Genomic DNA, 25,580 nt, shown 5'->3' on the forward strand with positions numbered 1-25,580 from the left:
ATATGTGCTATGCATGGTCTGTCATTACTTCTCAGCATTTGTGAGGATGAGCAGTTGTTGCATATTCATAACACAAGAGCTACTGGACTCAACTATGGATTTTATTTCAGCTCTTACTCTTCTCTACAGCTCTACCATCTTCAGGGTTTTTCTTGTACTTTTCCCTATTTTAATGATTTAAAGCTTTTTTCCAACTTTTTTGAAAATGCTTTTGTCCTGTTACTCTCAGTCTGCCCTTCTTTGAAGTTTCTTCCTGAATTTTCACCAATTTACTAGCAAATTCCCTTAAAGTAAACTTCTTGTGTTTTAGTTCTGACCTCACCAAAGCCTTATGAAGAACTTTTTACGTGTGCTATTTTTTTAATTCCAATTTACTTTAGCTGCTGCAGATACCAGTATCAGCGAGTTCTTTTTACATTGCAGGAATAAGGCAAATATAACTGTATTTTAAATATCTTCCTTTACATACTGCTCTCTGTATGGTTTTCTTCCCCTAAGCTGGATAGAATCTCTTTCTTCTGAATTTAAAAACAGTATGACCGTGACTTTAACATAACAATTCTCTGAGTGTAGTGTTTGGTTTTAGGATAGCTTTCTGATCTGTCCAGAAAGCTTTTAATAAATGGGACAGGGGAAAATTTCCTTTCTTTTGGCATAACATGCCAACAGAAAGGTATTTTTTGTTATTGTTCCTGCTGCCAAGCTGTCATGGAGATTTGACTGTTCTGCCTCTCAAAAAGGGAACATTTGACTACTGGGAGAGCTGTTTTTATTAGATCAAAATGTAAGTACACTGGACATAACTAAGAATCTTGCTACAGTCTATTCCTCAGGGCTGATATTCTTCTGTTTGTTTTCTGGAGTCTGATTGAAAGGCTATTCTGTAAATGAATTCAATATTCTGTGAACAGTGTGAAAAAAATAGGTTTCTGGGAGCTGGAGTGAAAAAGAGGATGCCTTGATAAAATTTGAGGACATAGTGAAGGAGACTAGATTTTCATTTTCCATATAGAACATGAACCTGATTCATTTGCTTATTTACAACAGAAATAAAATTACATTGTTCTGTTTTTGATGCTGCAGCTTTTCTCCTAAGTTTATTTCTGTTATGGTTCTGATCATAGCATCATTAGGCACCATTAATAGTTTAAATGTCAGAGTCCATAACAATCCCTGTCAGGTTATGTATTCTAAAGTCAGTCACGGAAAGCAGTCCAGTGCCTCATGTACTCTTACAGAAAGCTTTGTCTGCAGGGGCTTTGGCTATACAGATATATATTTGCATGTGATGTTATTCCTGCATGCAAAAAATATATGATTGGACCCAATAGTTACAACAGTCTGTGTGTAACTGAGTGAACAGAAGCTCAGAGGATCCAGTCATAAGCATGTGTGACCTGTCATGTAGGTTGAGAGAGTTTATTCTAAAGTTTTAGTCTTCTGGGCAGTTTATTAAATGTTCACCCCAGTTTTTAGTGAGGTAGAAATTTTTTTAATTTAACAAGCACATGACTTACAAGACTAGGAAAGAAACAAGATCATCTACAGCAGTTTATAATATATGTTTAAGTATTAGATCAAACTGATTTTGGCACCTGTATGTGTTTCAGAATTAAAATTTGTATGCAGACAGATAATTACTGCCACTGAGTTTGCAAGTGTTGAAAATCAGAGATGAGAGAAAAATCTGTCTCATAACTTATCCTGCTTATAGAGCAGAGCTGGCTCATAGAAACTCCAGACCTTTTGTCCTAAGCTCTTAAAATTATCTTGGCAATGAAATCAGTTTTGATCTTTCCTTTTGATCATGATTTCCTAAGTGACAGATGTGTTAGATTCAGTCATGCACAATTTCTCTGCAGTTTCACCTTCTTCTCTTAGATGACCCTAACTACATTTTCCAGTGTGGTGTTTATGCACAGATACCAGGCCCTCTTAGCAGTGCATACACTGGGAAAGCAACCAGTGATGAGTCAGTAGTGGAAACTATTTAATATTGGGAAAACAGATTGCAGAAGCATTTCAGAAAGTAAGGCTGAGATTGATGACAGCTCCTGAAACAATAGCAAGGCAACTTTAACCAGTCTATACCTAACATTAAGCATCTTCCAAACCAATTCAAGGAAACAGTTTCTTAAAATTAACTTCTAATAGTCACATCACCACAGGTCAGCCTGGACCCTTCTATTACCAGACTATATTTATTGTAGTGTAGACTGACTGCCTGTGTAAATCAGCCTCTTGTCTCCATCATGGCTTTTGCTGTCTCTCTTGGAATGTCTTCCTCTACAAAGTACTTGATGGAGGACTTCAAGTGCTTCTCCATGCCCAACAGGTTTTGCACATCCAGACAATAACACTAGTATCTAGTTTCGTACTAACTACAAGGTGGAATCAATGTCTGAAGCAAACAAACAAGGTGTTTCTTTGGCACCTGAAAGAGAATCTGTTCAAAATACAAAAATAAATGTTTCTTCTCTTACTGCTACTTAAGGGAGCATCCAGTGAACCTAGTGGTGAGATTTCTCTTGACAACCATATTCTCCTTTGTGCTTGAGATGCTGCTGTTTGAAAGTCACTAGAGAGCAGTGGGTGTGCACCACAGAGCAGGATTTGGTGCTGCACTCTGACATACTGGCTGGTGCTAGGCACCCAGATTTCACTGAAAACAAGAAGTGCTTTTGAAACCTGTGGCTGATGTATCAGGTCAATTCTCTTCCTTTCTGTTGGCAGACCAACCAATTCAGTATGCCCATTCCACTTTTGAAGATGGAGTTGCAAAACTGACTGTCCAAGATGCTCTACCAGAAGATGATGGCATTTACACCTGTCTAGCTGAAAACAACGCAGGACAGGCATCTTGCAGTGCTCAGGTGACAGTCAAAGGTGAATATCTCATCCTGCTGTAATTATTGCAATGATATCAAGTATAATTTTATTTATTTGAATTCTTGGATCCTTAACAGAGGTCATAGTAAGAGGATTCCATGCTTTTTCTAAGCTGTTGTCAGCTGGGTACCTTTTCTTCCCCTTGGGGGTGTGTGCAACTTAAGTGCTTCAGGATTGTGACATGTAATGCAATATGAATGTTTCAGAAAAAGGTATTAATGCTCTGACCTTACCGAGAAGGGCATGGTGTGACACAGAGCAGTGAAGCTGATTTGGAAGAGATGCACCAGTGTAGGAAAGGACTGTTGCTGCTGAAGGATAAATGAGTGCAGTATCTCACATCCCTCATCAGGCAGAGACTGTTACAGTGAGCAGGCAGATGCTACTGCTTTCTCTTGACAAGCAGGGCACAGAGGCTAGTGCCAGGGACTGCAATGATGATAGCAAATACCACTGTTCTTGTTCTGCTACCAGGATTTATCAGAGATAATTCTGAAAAGGTATATTTAAGCTAATTGGGGGCAGTATATCTCTAAATAAGCAGCATTTTGGTAGTGAAAGTACCAGGGAAGGTTGTAGAAAGCAAAGGAGGTGATCTGTTGTCTCTGAAATCTGAGAGCACCCTCTTTGCAAATGTCAATAAAAGACACAATTCTGCACTAGGATCTGAACACTGTCTAAAAGACCAGAGATTGCAATGAAGACAGGAGAGTACAGAATCTCATGGATAAACTGAACAGTGAGGTACTATCAACCAATATTATGGTTTTACAATCTCACCTGGCATCAGTTTATACAGGTGTTTTGTTTTATGGTCTGGAGATTATCAGCTTCCACCTTCTATACTCTCCTCCCTCAGGCTCCACCTCCCTCTACAATCAAGCCTTTATTTAGTATTTGCCAGTTGCAAATTATATTTTTTTCCCCACATTACATTAGTTTGGCACAGCCTGTCCAACAGACTACTGAGTGGCAGCTGCCATGGGAACTATTCCATTTGTCTGTGACCAGACAATACCTGCCACGAATTTCTACACGCAGCTTGGTGGGAAGTGTATCCTGAATCCCTGGGATCCTGGGATTTGTCTTCATTTGCCAATGTTCTGTGGGGTTTGTCTACAGCACTTCTGTGATATGCCTGCCCCTATTCTGTCTGGATGAATCCACTTGAAAACCTAGACAAGCTTAAAATGAAAATCAAGTAATTCTGGTAAACCTCTGAGTTAATTTCTTGATTACGGAATTGAAAATGCAGTAGACTCCTCACAGCCCTCCCTCCCTTCCAGGCCCCCCTGCCAAAAAAAAAAAAAAAAAAAAAAAGGGAAAAGTAGGAAAACATTGATTCAAAATAAGCCTGTAACTAATCTGTTCTAAAAGCTGTCATTTTTAATTTCTCTGAAGTACTTCATCTGCATTAGCTAGGGGCCAGTCAAGAGCACTCACCTCAAGGGAGCTGTCTTTGAGATGAGGCCTGCTGATTCTTCACTGGGACACAAAACCCAAAAAGACAGCCCCTCTCTTACTATTTCTGAGTTATTTTAGGGACAATATACAGTGCTAACATGGGAGCAACAGTGACCTACCCTTTCCCTAGGCTTGTGTTCTCTGCTGAGCTGTTTCAGGCTACGTAGTTGCTGTTGCACTGAGTTGGATTCCTCCTGTCCTTCAGCTGGTTTGGAGCTAGAAAGCTGCATTGCCAGTGTTATGGGGAGTTAGTTCCTCGGGTTTGCATCACATTCTATTTTATGGGAGTCAGGGGGGGTAGGGAGGGATGGAAGAACAAGAGCAGAATTAAGAACATGTGTGACAAGCTGTAAATTCACGTGTTCAACAGTTTTACAGCTTTAGCTGTCCCCTTCACTCCCTCTCTAAAACTCGTTATGTCCCTGTTGCCGTAAGGATTACAGTAACTTTCCCCAAGGCTCAGATCAATGTGGATTTGCCTACCAAAAATAGTACCAAATTTAAAATAATTATTTCCAAATCTCTTACGTGTTCATATATTTTTTCCTCTCAGACCCTCTAGCAAATGTTTATTGGCACTAGAGTTCTCTGAGACTCTGGATGTTGCTGCTAAGTCTTGTCTAAATGCTCAGCTTTTGCAGACAGATTACTGTAGGAAATAACTGTAAATGCAGAAGGAGAGAAAATGTCAAAAATCCTCTCTGACTAGATATTGATTTTTTGATTAAAGTCTGTAAAAAGTGTTAAAATTGTAATCTATCTCTCCAGAGCTTTGTCTCTAAAAGGATTTAAGGTCTTCAGGTTTCATGCAGTGCTCAGCTCCTTCATTCATTGCTAGAGAAATATTTTCCTTTTGTATGTGAAAAGTAATTTGTATTTAATCTAAGAAGGAATGGATGTTCCTGACATTATCATCACTGTCTGAATTCAGCTTTTCTTTACCTTGCTGCTGTGATCTTCTGACACATCTCTGAATCTATCTGGGTCTACATTTCACTTAATATTGCCATTTTTTGCTTTATTATTCTAATGCAGTAAGGGTCTCATGGTGGGGTGTATCTGCTGTGCTCCCTGGGGAAACTTTACCTGGAGTGAATTGTCAGGCTTAACAATAAGACTCAATTTTATTTTTCAAAAGCAAAAAGCTCCACCTTCTAAATTAAATTAAGCTCACAGATAACTCAGAAAAGTGCCATACTGGCAGCAAGAATAGACAGTGACAAACTGCTCAAATGAAAATAACCAAACTACCACAAACTAAGCCTCATATCTGAATTTTAGTACAAGATGATACTTAAACCTGTTAGTAGGTTACAAGTGTGTTGCCATGTTACATTTTCTGATGTCTTCTGTGCATTTTTGTCCTTTAGATTTGTTGCTTTGGGTTTTTTTTTCAAAGGACATATTCTTTTGTGGGATTATTCTAGGAAACAACATTTTAAAGAATCTTTTCCCCAAAAAGGGCTACTACCCCAAGTTCTATTGACACAGGGTGGGGGGTGTTCCAGTACTTTTAGAAGGCTTTTCATTGGGCACTGGATAACTAGCTAGGCTCATTGTGGCATAGCATTCCTTCTAAGTCATCAGGCTTAGATTCATTTATGGTTGTCTTTTGCTTCTTTATTATCAAGCAGGATAAATTCTGCCTCGTGATGAGCAACTTCATTGACTTTGTATGAAAAACACTGAAGGTACTTAGCTGTTTGAAGGAGGCTTTAGGCACTGTGTCAGAAAAGTCCCACATTTCATGTGGATGGGGCATGAGAAATGCAGTGATCTTAAAAAAAAAAAAAAGAAACTAAACAATTTTCTGCTTATTTGAGACAAGAAAATAACATCTTCAGATCACTTAGGTAAGTGATCCAAAAGCTGAGTTAAATTGCGATAGATCCATTAGGTAGTCTGTGAAGAAACTAAGTTAATCAAGGTGAAGCTAATTTTGGCCTTGTAAAAGACTAAGTAGACTAAATAGAATCCTGACAGATGTCTTCCCCGTGACAGCATTTTCTTACAGCTGAAATACAGGTAGACATGAACTACAGAGAATGAGCAGGGCTGCTTTGAAAAAACAGACTAACAAATGTCCTCCCCATGAGAACTTTTTCTTGCTGAACTACTCAATGAGTGGGATGCAGTGGATAAAATGCTAGATTAATTAGTCTATTGCAAGAAAACCTGAGGTGAAAAACACAGTCCAGGTTACTTGAACATTCAATAATAGACATTCCTGAAATGGTACCATTTGCAGCTTTACAAATGTCAGAGGTGTGTTTTTTTTTCCTTTAAACATCTGCATCACTTTGTATATCCAGAAAAATCAAAATCTGCTGGGCTTTGGGGATCATGTACAATTCATTTATTTTTTAAGCTGTCAAAGAACATGCGCATGACTGAGATCATTCTGTTATTGTATGTGCAAGCTAGGCAATTGGGTTGGTGTTCCCATTTAATATTACAATTTTCATATTGTTTTGTGATACGACAATAAGTATAGAAGGCAATTTTTTAAAATACACCAAGCATCCCTTTAAAAAAAAAACAACAAAAAAACAGCTCCTTAACAGGGATATGCAGGGTACATTCAGGTCACCTGAAATATGCAGTGATTATATACTGATGGTGATTGTGGTTACTGAATTTAGATTTTTATCAGGGTGACTGAACTTTTTAATTAGTTTTTTTTATAAATATGAGACTGAGATGAGAAGTTAATTGGCTTTGGATGTACTTATACAGTGAGTCAGTGTTAGTGCTTTGCTGTAGCTGAGACAATATTATAGGCAAGAAAACCAGCGGCAATAACTGGTCTAGTTAGAAGGCAAGGCCAACTCCCAGGCACAGTAACTGCTCTTCAGGTCTGCCTCATACCTGATAGAAGCCTTCAGATAGGTGGTTGTCTCTGTCAGTTAAATAATCACTGTCAAGGAATTATAGGTGAGATCCACTTGCAGAAAAGATACAAAGGGATATTTAACCACCAAGGAATATTCAACAATCTGACATCCACAGCAATACCCAGATGGAGGGACAGAGGAAATAGGGATGGCTTATATGATAGGTTCAATCTGCTGTTGTGACAAACCAAATGAATCCTGTGTGTAGGAAGCTTTTCTTTTTCAAACAGACTCTAAATGTAGGAGAGGCAGTGAATTGCTTTTTCTAGCTTTCTCTAGCTATGGTATCAAGCTGGACTGCTTGTTACATAAGGCCCAGCTCCTAGGAGAATGTCCTTCTCTCTTGCAGTTCTGAGCTACATGACAAACAGAATACCTGACCCACTGCAGGCTCCTTGAGAGTTCTCCAGCCTTGTCCCACCAGGCAGCAGCGTCACTGCTTGATTTGAAGAGGGAGGCCTCAAAGCATGAGTAGTGGTATCAGCAGCATAGGCTTGCAGCCAGGGTACTTCTTTGGGCTTTCATTCTCTGCAGCCCCTGGCTTGCTGATGCCTGTCTTGTGCACACTGCTTTTTTGAATAGAGGCCCAATACTGCCTCCCTTGGTGAGCAAACACTATTCAGCAAATACTGCTGCTCCTGCTTACTGGGTCTTGACCTCATTCTCCCTCCCTGCCAGCAGTGCCCTTTCCTGACTTCACATCTGTTCCCCTTTCTCCCCCACCACTTTCTGTTCCCTCTGCCTCCTCAGCATAGTGTCTATGTCGGGAAGCCTGTAGCTCTTACAATCCGATTACTGTAGCCATTCATTGATCACTGGACAAGCAGCTTAGGGTCACCTGGAAGCCTCTCAGAGTCCCTGCTGTAACCAGTTTATCAGAGCAGTGAGGGAGATGCTTTCTGGAAAACCAGCTTGTTTTGTTCCTGTTACTCTTCTACCTGGTGTGAGTGGGACCGTAAAATATAACCAGGTGGAAGAAAGGCTTTCAGGTAGGAGTCTTTTCTTTCAGTCATGAGAAAAGCTGTCTTTAGTTTGTGGGGTGGGTTTTTTTTTGTATCTCTAAATGACCTCACTTAGATATTAATCTTTTGAAGAAGGTTATCACTGCAATAAGCAGGCTCTCTTTGAAGACTTGTTTGAGAGGCTACAGCTTTGTTTCTCTGATATATACATACATATATATATATTTCAGCCTAAAGTAAACAAACTATGTCTTACTTGCATACAGCAAGAAAATATTTGTGACAGGTTTTCAAAGCCACTCTTTATTTGAAAGCATTTTGCTGTAATTCAAGCTTAGCATAATACAAAGGACTACAGAAGACTTTCCAAAATATACAAGTCTAGTCTTGTTAAATGTCCGAAAGGCATTCCAGGTCAGTAGCCTGGTGGAACCACTTGGCTATGTAAGAACTGGTTTCAGAGCACTAAGGGAAAGGGGATTTTTGTGACTTTATTGAAACATCAGAGGTAAGCTGTCCTGAGCATCAAAGGAACTTTGCTCCAGTGCTTTCAAGAGTGTCCCAAAGTTCTCAGTCCAGCAGTCTGTATGGGTCACTAACAGCTGTAATCCTTGTTAAGACTAAGCTGCTTTATTTTATTTTATTTTATTTTAAATTGCCTTCTTTCAGCACCTTGGGACCAAACATGAAACATAATGTTGGCTAAAGACCAAAATTGAAAGGCAAAAACAAAATGTGTGGAAGTCATTAATGATACAGGATTGGTGCCATCAATATAGGCAATGTTCCCTAAAACCAGCTTCTTGATATAAATAATTTCCAGTAACAGGGAAACCAAATTTGGATACACATGAGGAATGACTCCTTGCAGAATGAGCAAGTTAAATGACAGGAACTGCATTTAATATTTCTTAGAAATGAAAAACGAATATAAGATGCTGACAGAAAAAATGTTTCATTTGAAAAAAAAAGAGGGGGAAAAAAACCCCTGTCCTTACATTTGATGTTCTTCTCAACCATGAAGTGATCAAATGTTGTGAACATTAAGCTGTTTTGTAGCAGACTGACAGAAAATAGATGGTTGTTATAACAGTTTTGGGAATGGCCGTACATTGGCCAAGGGGCAAACTGTCCCAGCTTGGATTACCAAATTCTATAGTGCTTCAAGTTTCAGCTGAAAAGTGGAATTCATGAAAAAAAAAAATAAAGCCTGTTAACTGAATATATGCCTGAGTAATTCTGAAAACATGGGCACAATGTTACCCCAGAGAATTTTTCCAAGAGCAGCTGATGTGGATTAGCTAGTGGGAACACAGTCAGCAATCAAATTATCTCATAGGATTAGCTCAATTTATAAAACTCTCCAGAAATGACTGTTGTGCAGGTAGATTTGAGATAGACAAGCTGTAGCAATGGAGGAAGCCCTACTCAGAATTAATCACTGAAAATTGGTCCCAAAGCATCTGAGAGCTGGATGTAGCGTGTGTTTTTCTGGAGGAAAATGGTTTCTAACACTAAGCATCCTTTCTGTCTGCATTCATTTTCTTTTCTTTTCCTTGCTTTTCTTGTGTATTAGGAATTCACCCATCTTATATCACTTCTATGAATCAACTTCCAACCTAGCTTCACTGACCTTCCTTTCCATGACTACTAGATTAACTTGAATTTATCAAAACTCAGTCCTGTTGTGCAAATATGGCTAAAAAATGACAAAGAGCAAATGCATATTTTAGTCACCTGTGTACCAGTCATGATGCATCAGATGCAGTAGCCACCAAAGAGAAATGTAGCCTGCAGAATTGTTACGTAGGAATTAAAAAACATCACATCACAGATAAAATATCTAACCTGATTTAACATCTAAGCTTTTCATCTCTAGTGCCTCATACTTACATCAGAGTGAATCACAAATGGAAGAGAACGTGTAGGACTGATGTTTGCCTTTATACTACAAATCAAAAGGTGAAATACATCTTTAGACAGGTTTTTTCCCCATGTTAGATTTCAAATCATAGAGGCAGCAAGACAGATTCTCAGGATATACCTGTGCCTCCTTTTCACATTTTTATTTTTTATTTTTGTTAAAGATAATTAGCATGTCTGTTAGTGTGTGTTTTGCTGCTTTCCATTACTCTTATTTTGGAAGCAGACATGTATTTAGACAGCATTTAGAGGCCTGTTGGGTACCTTGCATTACCAGCTGATGTAAAACATATACACAAACAAGTACATATATGATCCAGTGCAAAAATCTCATGGAAGTTTCATTTACAGAAGAAAAATTCTTGCACAAGCAGAGGAGCATGGCCGATGCTTATGGAAAAGCAGAAGATATCAGGGTGTCTGAAGTGTTTTGTCATGTGTCCAAGAAATTAATAATTTTAAAATGGATTTTAATCAAAGAACTCTGTGAACTGAAGGGATTGGTTTGAGAGCAGGGCGATGTGCATGTGTCTTCTCAGTAGAAATATTTTTTGTGAATACCGTTATCAAAAGTATAGGGAAGTGGGAGGACAATGGAGAAGAGTTGTGCATAAAGAAGCAAGGGCTATTAAGCACCAGCAAAAAGAGAAGAGCTGCAAAGAACTGAAAAATTGCTTTATGAACAGCATTTGCAGGAGAAGAAATAGGAGTATTTAGCCCTTTTATTACAATTATTTATTACAATACCCTGTATTGATATCTTTGGTTGTTCTGGCCAAGGTTCAGGATCCTGCACTTGGCACTGTTGAACCTCATGAGGTTCACCTGGGCCCAATTCTCCATCTTATCCAAGTCTCTCTGGGTAACATCCCATCCTTCTGGTGTATCAACTGCACCACCCGACTTGGTGTCCTCAGCAAACTTACTGAGGGTGCTCTCAATGCCACTGTCAATATCATTAATGAAGATGTTAATTTACACCTGTCCCAGTATGGACCCCTGAGGGACACCACTTGTCACTGTTTTCCATCTGGACATCGAGCCATTGACCACTACCCTCTGGATGTGACCATCCAGCCAATTCCTTATCCACTGAACTGATGCTGGGGAATTTGTTAGCAGTGGGCCAGCTGAGCTGCCTTTTAATGCATTTGGTAGGTGTACACACTCTCAGGCCTTCCATGGAGTTGCTGTCTGTGACAGTGACAAAAGAGCAATTACTTGATGTAAATAACCTGCAAACAGGGTTAGTCATTAATAAGAGAGTTCTGAAGCCAAAAGTAAACACCACTTCAACTGCAAAACCTTCCAGTGGGACTGTCACTGAGGAATTCCATCTGCTGACTGCTGTGATCTGCCCTGAACTCAGCTGGCTCCTTTGTATCTCAGTCCTCTGCACTGCAATAAACTGAGGAGGGGAATTGAAGAGGGAGGTGCTGATCTCTTCTCCCTAGTATCCACTAACAGGACGCATGGGAATGGTTCAAAGCTGCATCAGGGCAGAGTTAGACGGGACATCAGGAAGCATTTCTTTACCAAGAGGGTGCTTAAACACTGGAACAGGTTTCCTAGAGAGGTGGTTGATGCCCCAAGGCTGTCAGTGTTTAAGAGGCATTTGGACAATGCCCTTAACAACATGTTTTAACTTTTGGTCAGTCCTGAATTGGTCAGGCAGTTGGAGTAGATGACAGTTTTAGGTCCCTTCCAATTGAAATATAGTCTGTTCTATTTTATTTTCACTGTTTCTCCCAAATCATGATCCTCACTGGTGTAGTCAGCCTTTTGATAGTGGGATTTCTGGGGTGGCATCTCTTTCAAATGCTTTGGATTACAGAACAAACTGAGGAGACAAAACAGGCTTAAATGCTGATGAACTGGTGATATCCCATGCAGAGGGAAAGACTTGGTAAAAAAGAAGAGTATATAGTGGTGCAGGATAGGGCTGGACAACTAGCCTGCAATAAAATAAACAGATTGCCAGACTGAATAAAGTGGAACTCGGCCTCCTTTGTGTATCCCAAATGACCCAGACTTGCATAGGCTTAGGGCATTGTCAATCCTGGGTTAATAGTTTTTCTGTTTAATGCAAGTCACAACATCCAGACTATAACTTGGCCCAGCACTTCAGTGAAAGTATCTCCCAAGGATATGTGAATCTTGCCTTCCATTTACAAAACCAGATTATAAGTGCAGAAATAAATGAGGTAGGTGTGCAAAGAACACTGCTGGGTCGTTAAACTAGTTCTCATGACCTAAGTTTGCAAAATGGCACACCAACCTGAGATCTTTAAAAAGGCAAAAATGTCCTTAAGTGTCCCAAGAACAGAGAGGTCTCATATTTCTTATGCCAGTATAAATCAAGCTTGGAATTCTTGGAAAACTTTTGACCATAACATTTCAGACCTGAAACAGAAAAATAGTTTACAGGAAGACAGATGAGTGTCCTAATATCAGTTTTCTCTCTTATGAAAAGCAGTTATTTTTTGACTTGATAGTATTGTTAACAAGAGATCTGGTAACAGCTGGATGTATTTACATTGAAAATATTCGGAGAGGTGAAACTCTTTTCAAGATCAAAATCTGTGTGTGTATCTGAGCCTTGCTTTGAGAGGTTTTAGTGGAATCTGCTGCTTCTCTCTGTGAACTTGCTCACACGGAGAACTTTAGAGTTAAGCATTCTCCTCAGCTCAGTTGACTTATTAGCATCTGGGCCAAAACGATATTTAAACACCATAAATGGTAAATGTTGCTGAGGCAGTCCTGTCGCATGGCTCAGACTAGGCATTATTTGGCAGTTAACCACATGATTCTGGCAAACAGATTCCTCAAGTATAACTAAATCTCTTATAAGACTAAACACTACAAGTTGTTTGCGGAGTTCTGAACCTAAGGCAGCGAACTCTACTCTATGTCCTGAACTTGTAACCAGTTGTAACCCTAAGCTTGTGCAGCTGAGTTACTGCATGAAGGTGTGTCTGGGCTCTACTGTAGCTGTAGGGTCAGCTGTAGCTGACCCTGCTTGAGCCAGGGCCTGGACTAGATGATCTGCCTCCAGAGGTCCCTTCTGAACTAAATTATTTTGTGATTCCATGCAGAGTTGAGCATACTAAACTCCTGGTATTTCAACAGGAGATGTCAGCATTCTGCAGCTCACATTAAAAAGCCTTCAGTACATCTGAGCAGGCAAATGAAGAAGTAAATTTACTAGAATGGTGTCCATAAAATGTTAATTGTTGTGACTACAGGCCAGGTAAAGCCCAGGTATAGTTTTTGGAAACCTTCTTAAAGTTGGCATCCTGATCTGGATTTTCATCTGCACTCTAGTTTCAACAGTAAATCTGAGAATGGAAATACCACAGTGCGGTTACTGATTCTTTTTTTCCTTCTCTCCAGGTGCATGGATTTATCTATATATTTTTCCTTAGAAACATATGGTTTGTACGATTGATTTGTAGTGGCTTAACTGTTCAATACATCATTAATTTTCCACTTTTTCTTTTACATATACACCTTCAACACAATAACTCACCCTTGCTTCTCAATTTAAAGGCATTTACTGTTGTGTTCAAGTTCCAAGTTCTGATCCAGGTCTAGGTTTTAAAAAATTCAAGTGTATTTTGACTTAGGCCCACAGCTAACATTAAGACTCCTGTTGCAATAATTTCCAGTCTACAGATATGTGGGGGTTAAATTTATGTAGGGACTCTTTAAATCCTGGATTGAGAAAAGTCAAATAATAGGAAAGTATTTTTTATCACCTTAAATTTCTATTAATACAGGTTAATAGATAAACAGATGTTTGATACAGTAGGTGTAGATTGATTAATTTAATATTGATTACACAAACACAGGAAAACAGAAAAAGAGATTAATATAAATAGTTGTGTGTCAGGCAATATATCTCTTCTTCTATTGCCAACCAAACATGCTGAGAATCTGTATTTTTGTAAGAAATGGGAAGAGTTTAAATTCTCCTTAATCTCTGTGAATTTAGTGCACTAAGTGGTTTTTTTAAACATGGATTTGTATGCTTATTACAGTGTCTTTCTCATAAAAAAAGAAAAAGAACCCTTAGGGGTAAAGCAATCCTGTGGGAAAAGTCTGTATTGCTTCTGCTTTGTAGAAAACATATGTGGGTATATAAGGTACCCTTTAAGTGCTTTGCTTATTATTTCTGGTCTCCTGGGCTGTGTTTCCCTCTGAGCTGTGTAGCTTGCTACTTGCTGTTTCCCAACATTAGTGCATATTAAAGCCTCTGGAAAAGCAAAAAAAATGGGAGTCCTATAAGTGGGATCATTGTGGTGGACTTTTAAATGTATCACTGTATGTAATTCCTTACCAAAAACCTGTTGAAAGACCATCATTCGCCAGAGAAAGCCCACGGATCTGTGCAAAAGTTGTTAACTTCTTGATCTCATAAGTTTATAAGTGGCTTTGAGAATTCAGTGGTCTATAAGGAGCCTTTGAGAAAAATATAGTATCTTCTGTATTATCTTGCATGGTTTGGCCTGCACAAAGCTAACAGCTGTGGATAAATAGCTGTGGCAGCTTCTATAAGTGACTTTAAAATAAACTAGTTGCACAATCTCGAAACAAGTTATTGAAATGTTGCTGGGTTTTATCAAGCCCACCCTAAGTAGAGGTTTCTGATGTTCCCCAAGAATTGCTTAGACATGGTCCACCTGGGGAGAAACTTATTGCAGCTGCAGAAGTTGATTGGGGAAAGGAAATGGAGGGAGAAAACCAACTGCCTGGGGCAGAATTTTTGTAGTCGCTATGGCGGTACCACTATGTGGTAACTGTTACATTCCTTCATTTAATTCTTAGATGTGAACCTACTCTTACTTGAAAGTAATAAGAAGAGTTGTGAGGAAGATGTTAAATGGCTATAGGTGATTAGTGCACACTAGCATAATAGGAAGACATCAGATCTCTTTTTAGCATCCAGTTGTTAATCAACTTGAAATGTGTAGATACAACAAAGTCATGCCCTTATGCTAGTGTCAGACAATATCTTCCTTAGGTTACAGATTTCCTTTCTGGTGCCAGGTGTGCCGTATTTTCATTGTCTGTAATTTTGGCAGCAAAAATACCCTGTAGTGTTACAGAAGAGGTGGTTTCAGTTGGAAGCCCAGCAGCTTGCAGAATCTGAGCTGAGAACTGTACCTGTGCTTTCTTCTTTCTCCCCTAGCTTTGGGCTCTGAAGCCAGCTGTCACTGAAGAGCATATCAATTTTGAACCTCAGCAAAGTTCACGTGCTGAAAGGGGCTTTGGAGGAATGAGGGAAAGCAAAGCCTAATGCTGGCCTTTTGTTGTGTGCAGCTTGCTTTTTTGTGTCCTCTTATCTCCTCGCCCTCCATTTTCCTGGTGCAAGTCAAACATTTTGTTCCTTGTGTCTGAGCATCTGGCTGTGGTCAAGGAATGTGAACTTCTGTGGTACACTTTCTGAAGCTACCTTATTGCAAACAGTGCCTGGCTTTTTGCGGATGGTTTTCCTTGTACAGCTTTCCTGGCAAAATAATTAAACAAGTGTTTTCAAAAGGAAGTAGAATCACGCAGTGATTCCCTGTAAATGGGAACCAGAGTTATTTGCTTAATCTTGAATGAGCAGTGTCTCTTCTCAAGTACCATCCAAAATCAAATTGATTGCTGTTTTTTCAAGCAAGCTGTAAAAGCTAACATTGAAGAAGGCCTTATAAATATACATTAAAATAAGCTGTGAAGATGTACAGTGCTGCAATCTCATGGTAAAATGGTGAAATGTTAAAGCCTTCTTCAGAGGAGCACTGAGTCACTGCATGGTGCTATGTAATAAATAAACAACTAAAAGCATTTACAAGCTTCAGAAGAATTTGAAAATAGTTAACATTCAGGCTTTGTAATTTGGCCTTTGCATGGTTGTATCAGTCTCTTCTGAGAATATGCAATGATTTTACACTAAGACTAAATTAAACCAAATAATATATCTAAAACCTGGCTGTGTTGTCCTGTGTAAAACATCTGCAAGAGACAAAAGTTGTCAGTAGGCCAGTTGGTGTTTTCCTAAGTCAAGAAGTCCACAATATCAAATTTTAAGCTAGAAATGTTATATGAAATGAGCCCCTATGGTTTCTTAATGAATGAATAACATTTATGGGTTAGAATAGAAGTCTTTTTAGTTGTTGCTGCCATGTCAAGAAACATTAGACAGTTTTTGTGATATTCTGCTTAAGATGTTGGTACAATAAACATATGCTACTGGTCAACAGTAGCATATGATTAGAGATCCTATTAAAAAAAAATAAATCAAATAATAGAGGAGAATGCAGAATGCTTGTGTTTTGGAGAAAGCTTGCCCAAATTGCCATGGAGTCAGTCTTTTTAGCCATATATATATATATATACTGTATGCTGGATGTCTCACATTTGAAAAAGAATACTGGTTGCCTAAACTTCTAATTTTTGAGCTCTTACCTGCAACAGATTTCTTCTCTGTTGGTGATTAAATGCCTTCACTGCCCTCAGGCTTCAAAGAACGTCAGCGATAGAAAGGGAGACATTTTTACTCCTGCCTTGTAATAGGCATGGAGAAATCAGGTAATACTTGAAGGGCTAAATCAAAGTGTATTTGCCTTGGTATGTGATAGGTTTACAAGGATAGGAATGTCTTCAGAAAAGTTATGATATATAGTTTTCTTTTTTTCTGTCCCTGCAGTAACCCTCAAGTTTTCAATATTTCAGACTTAATACTCCATCTTGATGTTCTTCTGCATGATTACATTCAGTTTCCCCTAGAGAAATAACTCTTTTATCTGTCCTGTAACTTTTTATGTATGGTTGAAAATGTACCCTGTAAGTTTTTTACTACTCATATACCATAGACTTCTGCTTTCTTTTTTTCTGTTTAAGCACAGAAGTGATCCTCGTACCAGAGATCAGCATAATCTTATGCAGTGCTTAATTTTAGTGTAAATTCTACTTTTAAGATGTGCATGATAGGAAGGCAAGTTCTGCCCCTCTTCATTACAGTTCAACGGCTTCTCTCACAAATAGTGAGCACTGGTCTGTAACAATGGCAGGTTATTCTTCATCCTTTAAACCTGCAGGTCAGTCTTTTAGAGGTGGAAGCCTGCACCCCCAGTAAATCTTAATGTCACTCATATCAGTAGGTCTCCTCACCAGTGTAGGGTACACATGTCTGAGATAACTTCAGAAACTGAGGCCTAACTCTTTTTTAATCTTTCTGGGTGAGTCATATAGGCAATTACAATTAATTATTTGCTTGCTTCCTTTATGTTTTTTGCAGCCCTCTGCAAGAATGTGGTTTTGTTCCAGTACATGAAACTTTTATTTCTGCAGCACATATTTTGGAGGAGTTAGCATTGCTGAAAAATTCCTTTTGGGAAATTATTTTGCTCTCTTCCTTCAGTAGCTGCTCACTCATTTCTTTTTAGTAAGCTGAAGCTGTTATATAATCTTCTTTGATTACAGAAATCTATTTATTTAGACTACATGGAACAGGCACGTCAGTCTAATAAAGCAAAAAGCCAGTTGTGAGGGGTGTGGAGTGCTGCTAGTACTTCCTGCTGTTTGTACCAGGGTTCTGCTGGAGGCAGCTCAGTCTGTTTTGGGAGAATTGCTATTAGAGACACTGCTAGCAAATTTATTTCCTGGTCGCTGTTAACTCTCTTGTGGGAGCTGTTTCAGCTCTTTTTTTTTGTTTGTTTGGTTGGTTTTGTTATCTCTCCTCCTCTGAAGGCTTTAACTTCTCTGATCATACCCCATTTCTGTTTCTCTGTTGGTCTAGAATCCCACCCCTGCTTTTATTCTCTTCCCTACTCTCTTTTTATTGTGTATCTATCTGCCTTCTTGATTTGCAATGTTATAAATTATTTCATTGAAAGGTATAACAGAAACAGTATCATTTTTATATCTTTTTTTTCTATATCTTTTTCCTGTTTTATTAGTTTCTTGTTTTTTTCCTTTTCCTCCTTTCTTCTTTTCCTCCATTTTACTGTTTTATGTGCTTCTACTTTCCTTCCCAGGTCTGTTTCAGTTTGAGGGATAAAGGGATCTTTTGCAAGGCATAAGCACAGAGAAGGAGCATGTGCAGATATTGCTTAGTAGAGCATTTGTTTTAAGCTATTTCCCTGAGTAAACAGCACAAAACAGAGGAATATGGTGAACCACAGAATTTTATTACTGTAGATGAGTCCGACCCAACTTCATGGCTATTTTCCGTGCAGCATTAGTTACTTACAAGCAGGAGCTATAGGAAGCCCCAAGACTGATCAATGTGGCCTGCTGGTGCAACAGGCATTTCAGAGTACTTAGTCCATAACACCCAGCTGAGTGGGGCCCAGGCAGGTCCCATATTTCCATTCTCACATGCATCAATGTCTCACCTCTCAGTGCCAAGACAAGACCTACAATATAAGCCAGCAAGACAAGATTTTGGCTAGAAAAAGCTTAGCAAAGGAAGAGGAAAAGCTTTCTCTCCAAGCAGCTTTCCAAATTTGCATTGAGCTCAAATATCCCTGGGATAAGCTTAACTTTTGCCTCCAGGAGGTTCAATAGACTTGCTCAGTGAGGTGCTTTCGGTTTTGCTAATCACTGTCCTACGAATGGTGATTTTTTTCCAGCCTGGCAATTTGTGTTGCTGTGATACTGTTTTGGATGATCTTGACATACCTTTGAAACTTTTGAAGGTAGGAATAAGCCAAATGAAGCCATTTTAGTGTATGGACAGCAAATAGGGTTGGCATTTTAAAGGCAAGACGTAAGACGTCTGAACTCAAGCTAAACAAAACAAAAAGTGTATCCAAGTGACCAATAAATATTTATGGGTTCTTAGATTTGGTCATGACTACTTTGGCTTCAGAAGCATCTTTGCTCAGGCTTTTAGAGCAGAAATATGTTTCCTGGTCTAGTGTGCCATACAGTTTGCAGCTAAATGATCTTGCTTCATAGCTACTGAATCCAAGACAGAGGAGACCACTGTGATTATACTGCAAATGGCATATCTATCACAGACAGATTTTATTTCTAAGAGTGATTACTTCAACTCCAGCTGTCATAATTTGACTGTACAGCCTCAAAACCAAAATGCCCTAGTCCAATAATCCAACAGTTTGTTTTGTCATACATATTGGTCCCCTTAGGTTTTACTCTTTCCCATCTCCCATTGGCACTGACCATCTAACAGTTTAATGGTTGGTAGTTTCATTCCAAGTGGTGAATCCGATATTCATGTGAGTTGCTATTTTGAACTCATCAATTGTGATGCAGCATATCTCAAAATTTTATATTAATTTAGCAGCGATTGAAGTCAGTGAATAGTTGTTTCAAGTTGTTGGGTTGTTGGTTTTTTTGCACCTCAACACGTGTACTTGGGGAAAACGAGCGTAAACTTTTGTGTGATACTCTATGATATCTGTTAACAGTGATTTAAGAGAATCCCTGGAAGAGGGACAGTTCCCTTTCCATTTCTTGCCTTTCTGCTTGGACTCCTGGCAGGACAAAACTGCTCTACTGGTGGTTTCAGTGATGTTTGCCAGTTTGAACCTTGTGTCAGTTAAAATTTGCCATGAAAATTCCAGTAGGAGACCCCTTTTGTTCTCTTCTCAACTTCACAGAAAAGAAAAGCAGCAAGAGGGCAGAAAATGCACAAGCTGCCAAGCTAAACAAGACTTTTGCACCCATCTTCCTTAAAGGCCTGACTGACCTCAAAGTAATGGATGGAAGTCAAGTGATAATGACTGTGGAGTTATCAGGTACGTAGATGTAGAACAGCATTATTTAAAAATCTTAAGTTCTGCTGCAAAGTATGTGGCTTTTTCCACTGTCCTTTTGTTTTAGCAGGTGTCTTTGCATTTGGAAATGTTTCAAGGAATCAGTTTTTAAAAAGTAAAAGCTAGATTTGTCTAATCTGATCTTTAGAGTGCATTAATGTGTTCAGATTTGTACAAGTGTTTCTTCATTGGAATAATAACAACAACAACAATAATAATAATGTCAACATTATTGGGTCCTGCTGTTGAAATAAACTGAGTCTGAGTAGAATTGTAAAAGCTGTTGTGAACCAAACAAGATTGATTTTCTGTCAGCTGGGGTAAGATTAGTACTGCAGAAAAGAGCAGTTAATAGAAACCCTTGATAAACACATTCATGGGATCTAGAATTCATTCTCCCACTTGATTATATACATGCTCCCCTTATTCATTGGAATTTTATCTATAATAAGGCAAAGTACTCTACATTACATAGCATCTACAGAGTTAATGGAATTCCTGAATGTTTCGTAGATGAAATTCAAGAACCACATGGCACAACACAAGCAATCTTATTCATTTTCTTAATCAACATGGTGGGGTTTGTGTGTGTATCTGATTTTTATTGCTTCCTATTTTTCAGCTAACCCACCTCCTGAAATTATCTGGCTGCACAATGGGAAAGAAATCCAGGAGACAGAAGATTTCCACTTTGAGAAGAAAGGCAATGAGTACAGTCTGTACATCCAGGAAGTATTTCCTGAAGACACTGGCAAATACACCTGTGAGGCCTGGAATGAATTAGGAGAAACACAAACCCAGGCTACACTGACAGTACAAGGTATAAAGTTCTTCTCCACCTTAGGAAATGCTAGAAGAAAGTAATTCTAATGTGCTGGAGGAGTGTCTATTTAAAGTACATCAGTGTTTATATGGTCTGTTGTGACGGATGCTAGGAGTTCTCAGTCTCTGCATCTGAATTAGAAAGGATATTGAGCAGAAGCAACTTTAAAAAAATCTTTTAACTCTGGAACATTATGTTACTATTTCAGAAATGCATTCCTGAGTCCCATTCCTAGGGACAGTGCAAAACTTCTGCTGAAGGCAGCTTCAGATTATAGCTATAAGGCTTACTTAGCTATGGACTTAATGTAAACCTTTTAATGTTTTTCTTTCTAATTAAAGCCCTGAGTATTTTGAAAGCTGTCTAGGAGCCAGGTATCCTGGCTTTAATATTAGCATTGTAGTGACAGAAAGTGAGGAACACATGATTTCTGCAATTTGAGAACTAACTGTAAAAAAATAGGCTTTGAATCTGCACATATGATGTAAATCCCATAGTAAACATGGAAGTACCTCCAAACTTCCTGCAATTGGGCTTCACTACCTCAGTGACAGGAGACTTCATCTAATCTGGCTGTATGCCAACATTTACCCATAGTCATTACTGAGAATTATTGGAAATCAAGGAGAGGCTCTTATTATTTTTAATGTGAAAGATCTTAACCCTGGGATTTCAGAGGCTGTGCCTCCAGGGGTAGGTCGGTGGTCTGTTGTCACTGTCTGGTCTGAATTCAGAGCTTCCTCTGTTCTCTAAGTTCCCCTGAGATCTAGTCTCAGGGTCAGTCTTCAACATTAAGTGTAATTTTATGCAATTGTTAATGGTGATTTGTTACATGAGCTCTCAGTTGCACAGCGGTCATTGTGCTGTCACTTGCCCTTAAAGTTATTCCTACCCTTATTGTCTGAGGACAAATCTTCAAGATTCCTTTTAGGGCAGCTTTGAAGTCCCTTTGTTTTGCTCTTAATATAAGCCTGGATTGAGCCAGTAAAGTACCAAGTAAACGATTAATTTTAGTATCAACCCAAGTTACATCCAAAATTAAAGCCTGACTTATTTTCAGGTTAAAAACTTATACCCTGCAAGTTCCAAATAACTTTGCTTCTCTGTGAATTCTTTCCCTGAAATGAGTACATTCAAGCCTGCCATTTTCTCCTGATTTGTAAAATGTGTTTGTAAACTGCAGAACCTCAGGATGGTATTCAGCCCTGGTTCATTAGCAAACCAAGATCAGTGACAGCAGCTCCTGGGCAAAATGTCCTTATATCCTGTGCCATTGCTGGAGATCCTTTCCCTACCGTTCACTGGTTTAAAGACGGGCAAGAAATAATGCCAGGAACAGCATGTGAAATCCTGCAAAATGAAGACATCTTTACACTGATCTTGAGGAATGTGCAGTCTCGTCATGCAGGGCAATATGAAATTCAGCTCAGGTATGTTTGCCATGAAAAGAGTTTGTTCACTGGGAACAATGAGTTATATTTACCCTCAAGTTGAAATTCACACCCAAAGGAGACAAGAGTCCTCTCCTATTTGCCCAAAACAGCAGGATACTAAAGAAACAAAGTATTCCTGAGGGATGAAAAGAACGAATAAAACTCAAAGTTGGAAGAGAGAACACAGAGTGTCAGAAAGAAGGGCAAAACAGTATAGAGCTTCCTTTTGAGAGCCTGGAAAATAAACCTGTGTGGCAGCAGTAAGTGAATCAATTTGGCTGTCTCGCAGGGGAAACCACAATCAATGTCTTGATTTTGAGGGTACTGTTTATCATGTTTGGCATCTCTCTGTGTATTTTATGAGTGCCTTCTTTCCTTGGGAACAACCTGACCAGGAAAATCATTCCACAAAATTACAATCCACAAATCTAAGGGGAGAAAGTGTTTCCTGGCCATGTCTGAAATTACTGAATTTTATATGAAAGTTGTAGTCTCCTTTTTCTGATGCATCTTTGAATTGAGGCACCCTTTTGCTTTGAACTTCTTGCCATTCTGACAAAATTTGGAAGAGCTATTTGAATTTTGGATTCTTTTTATTATTATTATTTCTCTGGGTTTTCTTGTTTGGTTGGTTGCTGTTTTTTCTTGATTCCCGCCCCCCCCCCCCCCCCCCCCCCCTCTTTGGTAAAATAACCTTTAAATGTAGAATCAGGTTTGTTCATTCCTCACCTTGCAGAAAGTGCCACAGGGTTTTTCACCCCCAGTGCTGAAGATTGGGTGTAATTACACATCCTCTATGTGCTTATGGAAAAATTAGTGTACAACTTTAAACTGCTGTTATAATTCTATGTTATTTGCTGTGTATAGATGTATTGCCTTACTTGGCTAATATTTGTGACTTTTTAATTAAAATTTATTTAACCCTCATAAACATTTAAGTCCATGAAACTGGGAGAAAATTATCTGCTCTGCTCCACACACTAGCTTTTTAGTCCAGATGGACTAGTCCCTTAAGCAGTTTAGGCAGATACTGCCCGGAGTTCCAAATACTGCCCAGTGTTGCAAAGTGTACTGCAAGTTCTGCACCCCTTGCACTTGCCCCGTTTATGGTATTTTTTCTATTTTCATGCTATAAACAAGTTATTTTTGTTTCATATACTTTAGTCTAGTACAAAATTTAAAAACTGAATTTTCCACTGCCTGCTTGCAAATAAATTACTCATGGCTTCCTAACCTAAGGAGGGAGGCCATTTCTTAATAAATTTAACTCACTTAGCCTCTAAACAGTGAGTATAATTTTTTATAGTTATAGTTTATTTTTCAGCCAGTGTTGCCCAAATTCTGGCCATGTGACTGTGTAGATGTCTAGCTCTAGGGTATGTTTCTATATAGGCTATCACAGGCAGCCAAGAACTAACCTCAGTATATTTTAGTATTCAAAGTCAGATGAGGCATTCACTTTTCACCAGAAAAGGGTGCTTTAGAAAATTATAGCTGTTGTATATCAAGATTTCCCATAATAATTATTTCTTTTTAATACTTGAAAAATTTCAAGTCTTACTACTATAATACTCCAGGCTACACCTGGAACACTCAGTTCGCTTCTGGTCCCCATTATAAAGAAGAGATGCAGATAGGCTTGAGAGGGGCCCAAGAAGGGCCACAAAGTTGATCAAAGGACTGGGAAGCCTGTTGTATGAGGAAAGGCTGTGAGAACTGGGTTTGTTCAGCCTGCAGAAACGAAGGCTTAGGGGATACCTTATTGCCATGTTCCAGTACTTAAAGGGTGGCTACCAAGAAGATGGAGACTCCCTTTTCCCAAGGAATCATGTGAAAAAGATGAGGGGTAATGGGTACAAGTTATTCAGGGGGACATACTGATTGGACACCAGAAGAAAATTTTTTCACTTTGGGAACAGCTGAACATTGGAATAATCTCCCCAAGGAAGTGGTGGATTCCCCAACACTGGACACTTTTAAGACTCACCTTGACAGGGTGCTGGGCCGCCACATCTAAATAGTGTTCCTACCTAGAAAGGCTGGACCAGCTAATCCTTGAGGTCCTTTCCAGCTGGTATTCTCTGATTTTATTATTTATGTAAGTAGAGCCATATGTACCATGAGCTTTTTGTAAATAAGCTGTTCAGTAAATTTACACCCTTTTTACTCTGCAATAAATTGTGAACTGACCCATTTCAGAACAACTGGCTTGTTTGCAATCAGCTCAGGTCATCTAGGTCATCTAGGGCATTTATCCTGCTGATTTGTGCAGGTCACATCTAAATACATCCTTGCACCTAAGAAAAGTCTCTTTGGGGATCAGAGGTGTTTCTAACACTCAGTACCTCTGACAGGATTAGAAATGCCGGTTCAACTTCATTAAGGTCACTAACCTCTATATGAGAGAGCAGGCCAAACTGAGAATTGCTACCTTCTACTGGTACATTTCCACACCTTGGTTTTTGTGCCCTGGACATGGGCATCTCCTCTTAAGATATGCTGATGAAGAGCAAAGGAGAGTCAAAAGGGCTTTGTGGAAGACTTTGTTATGGCTGACTTGAGCAAGTTGACCTTAATGATTAGATGTGGCTGGTGATCACCCAGGCTGAAGTCATCACTGAAGATATTTGTCCAAGTGGAAGCCTACCAATATCATGACTGTAGAACATAACAGAATGCATACTTAGACAATACATTATTTCAGAAAATTAGCAGAAGACAACCATTTTTGGGGGGCTGAGAAGTAAAGTTGTAGCTAGAAATAACACAGCAGATTACATGCTATTTTCAGTTATTCCATAATCATTTTGCTGGAGAAATAGCTGGGAATCCCACAAAAATCAGAGCATTCATGTTGGCTTTTTCTAATCCATAGAGAGTAAAGCTATGCTGAAGTTAGAGCAAGGGGAATGCTGGTACCTCTTTTCACTCTACTGTCATTGGGAAAATTTCAGCTACTGTTCAGGGAACAAAAGCTCTATGCTTTTAGTCAATTGCTTGTACAATGTGAATGACAGAGAAGTAACTGCCTGGGTAATATCCAACGAGCCAAATGTCAGCTGTATAACTTCAAATTTGCAATAGAGCTAAAATAATTTTCAGCAGCAAATAGTCTTGTCTAAGTAGCTTTTTAACTGCCTGCATTTGTCTTCAATACTTGATTGACAATTGTTTATATATTCAGAAAGAATCTTAAGAGTACCTGAGAGGATGAGAGCTGCGTTTAGGGTCTTTCTCTCAAAAAAACTCCTACAAAGTGCATTAAAAATGTGGAATAACTGAGAAACCACAAGTCAACTCACTGAAGAGTTTATTGAGAAGTTGACAGTGGGCTATTTTTAAACATAATTATTTTCTTTTAAAATAAAATGTGCAGCTCCTTGTCATGTATTAACTTTAGAAGCATGTTGCATAGCTGTTTT

At 38.9% G+C, this 25,580-nt stretch overlaps 1 protein-coding gene across 3 annotated transcripts in view; it reads left to right on the top strand.

Annotated features, from left to right (window-relative positions):
* Nucleotides 1-25,580, top strand: part of MYLK (myosin light chain kinase) — a 208,426-nt gene that overhangs the window by 104,412 nt on the left and 78,434 nt on the right. For 2 of the 3 annotated variants that reach the window (XM_051623195.1, XM_051623196.1), the window contains exons 11-14: nt 2,734-2,886; nt 19,747-19,884; nt 20,525-20,722; nt 21,909-22,155. In XM_051623195.1, the coding sequence (XP_051479155.1) occupies nt 2,734-2,886; nt 19,747-19,884; nt 20,525-20,722; nt 21,909-22,155 (736 nt within the window). Of the gene's footprint in view, nt 1-751; nt 785-2,733; nt 2,887-19,746; nt 19,885-20,524; nt 20,723-21,908; nt 22,156-25,580 lie in introns of those variants that run through there. The other variant, XM_051623197.1, reaches the window with a different exon arrangement.

Source organism: Apus apus, chromosome 6, assembly GCF_020740795.1.
Source record: "Apus apus isolate bApuApu2 chromosome 6, bApuApu2.pri.cur, whole genome shotgun sequence".
Lineage (NCBI taxonomy): Eukaryota > Metazoa > Chordata > Aves > Apodiformes > Apodidae > Apus > Apus apus.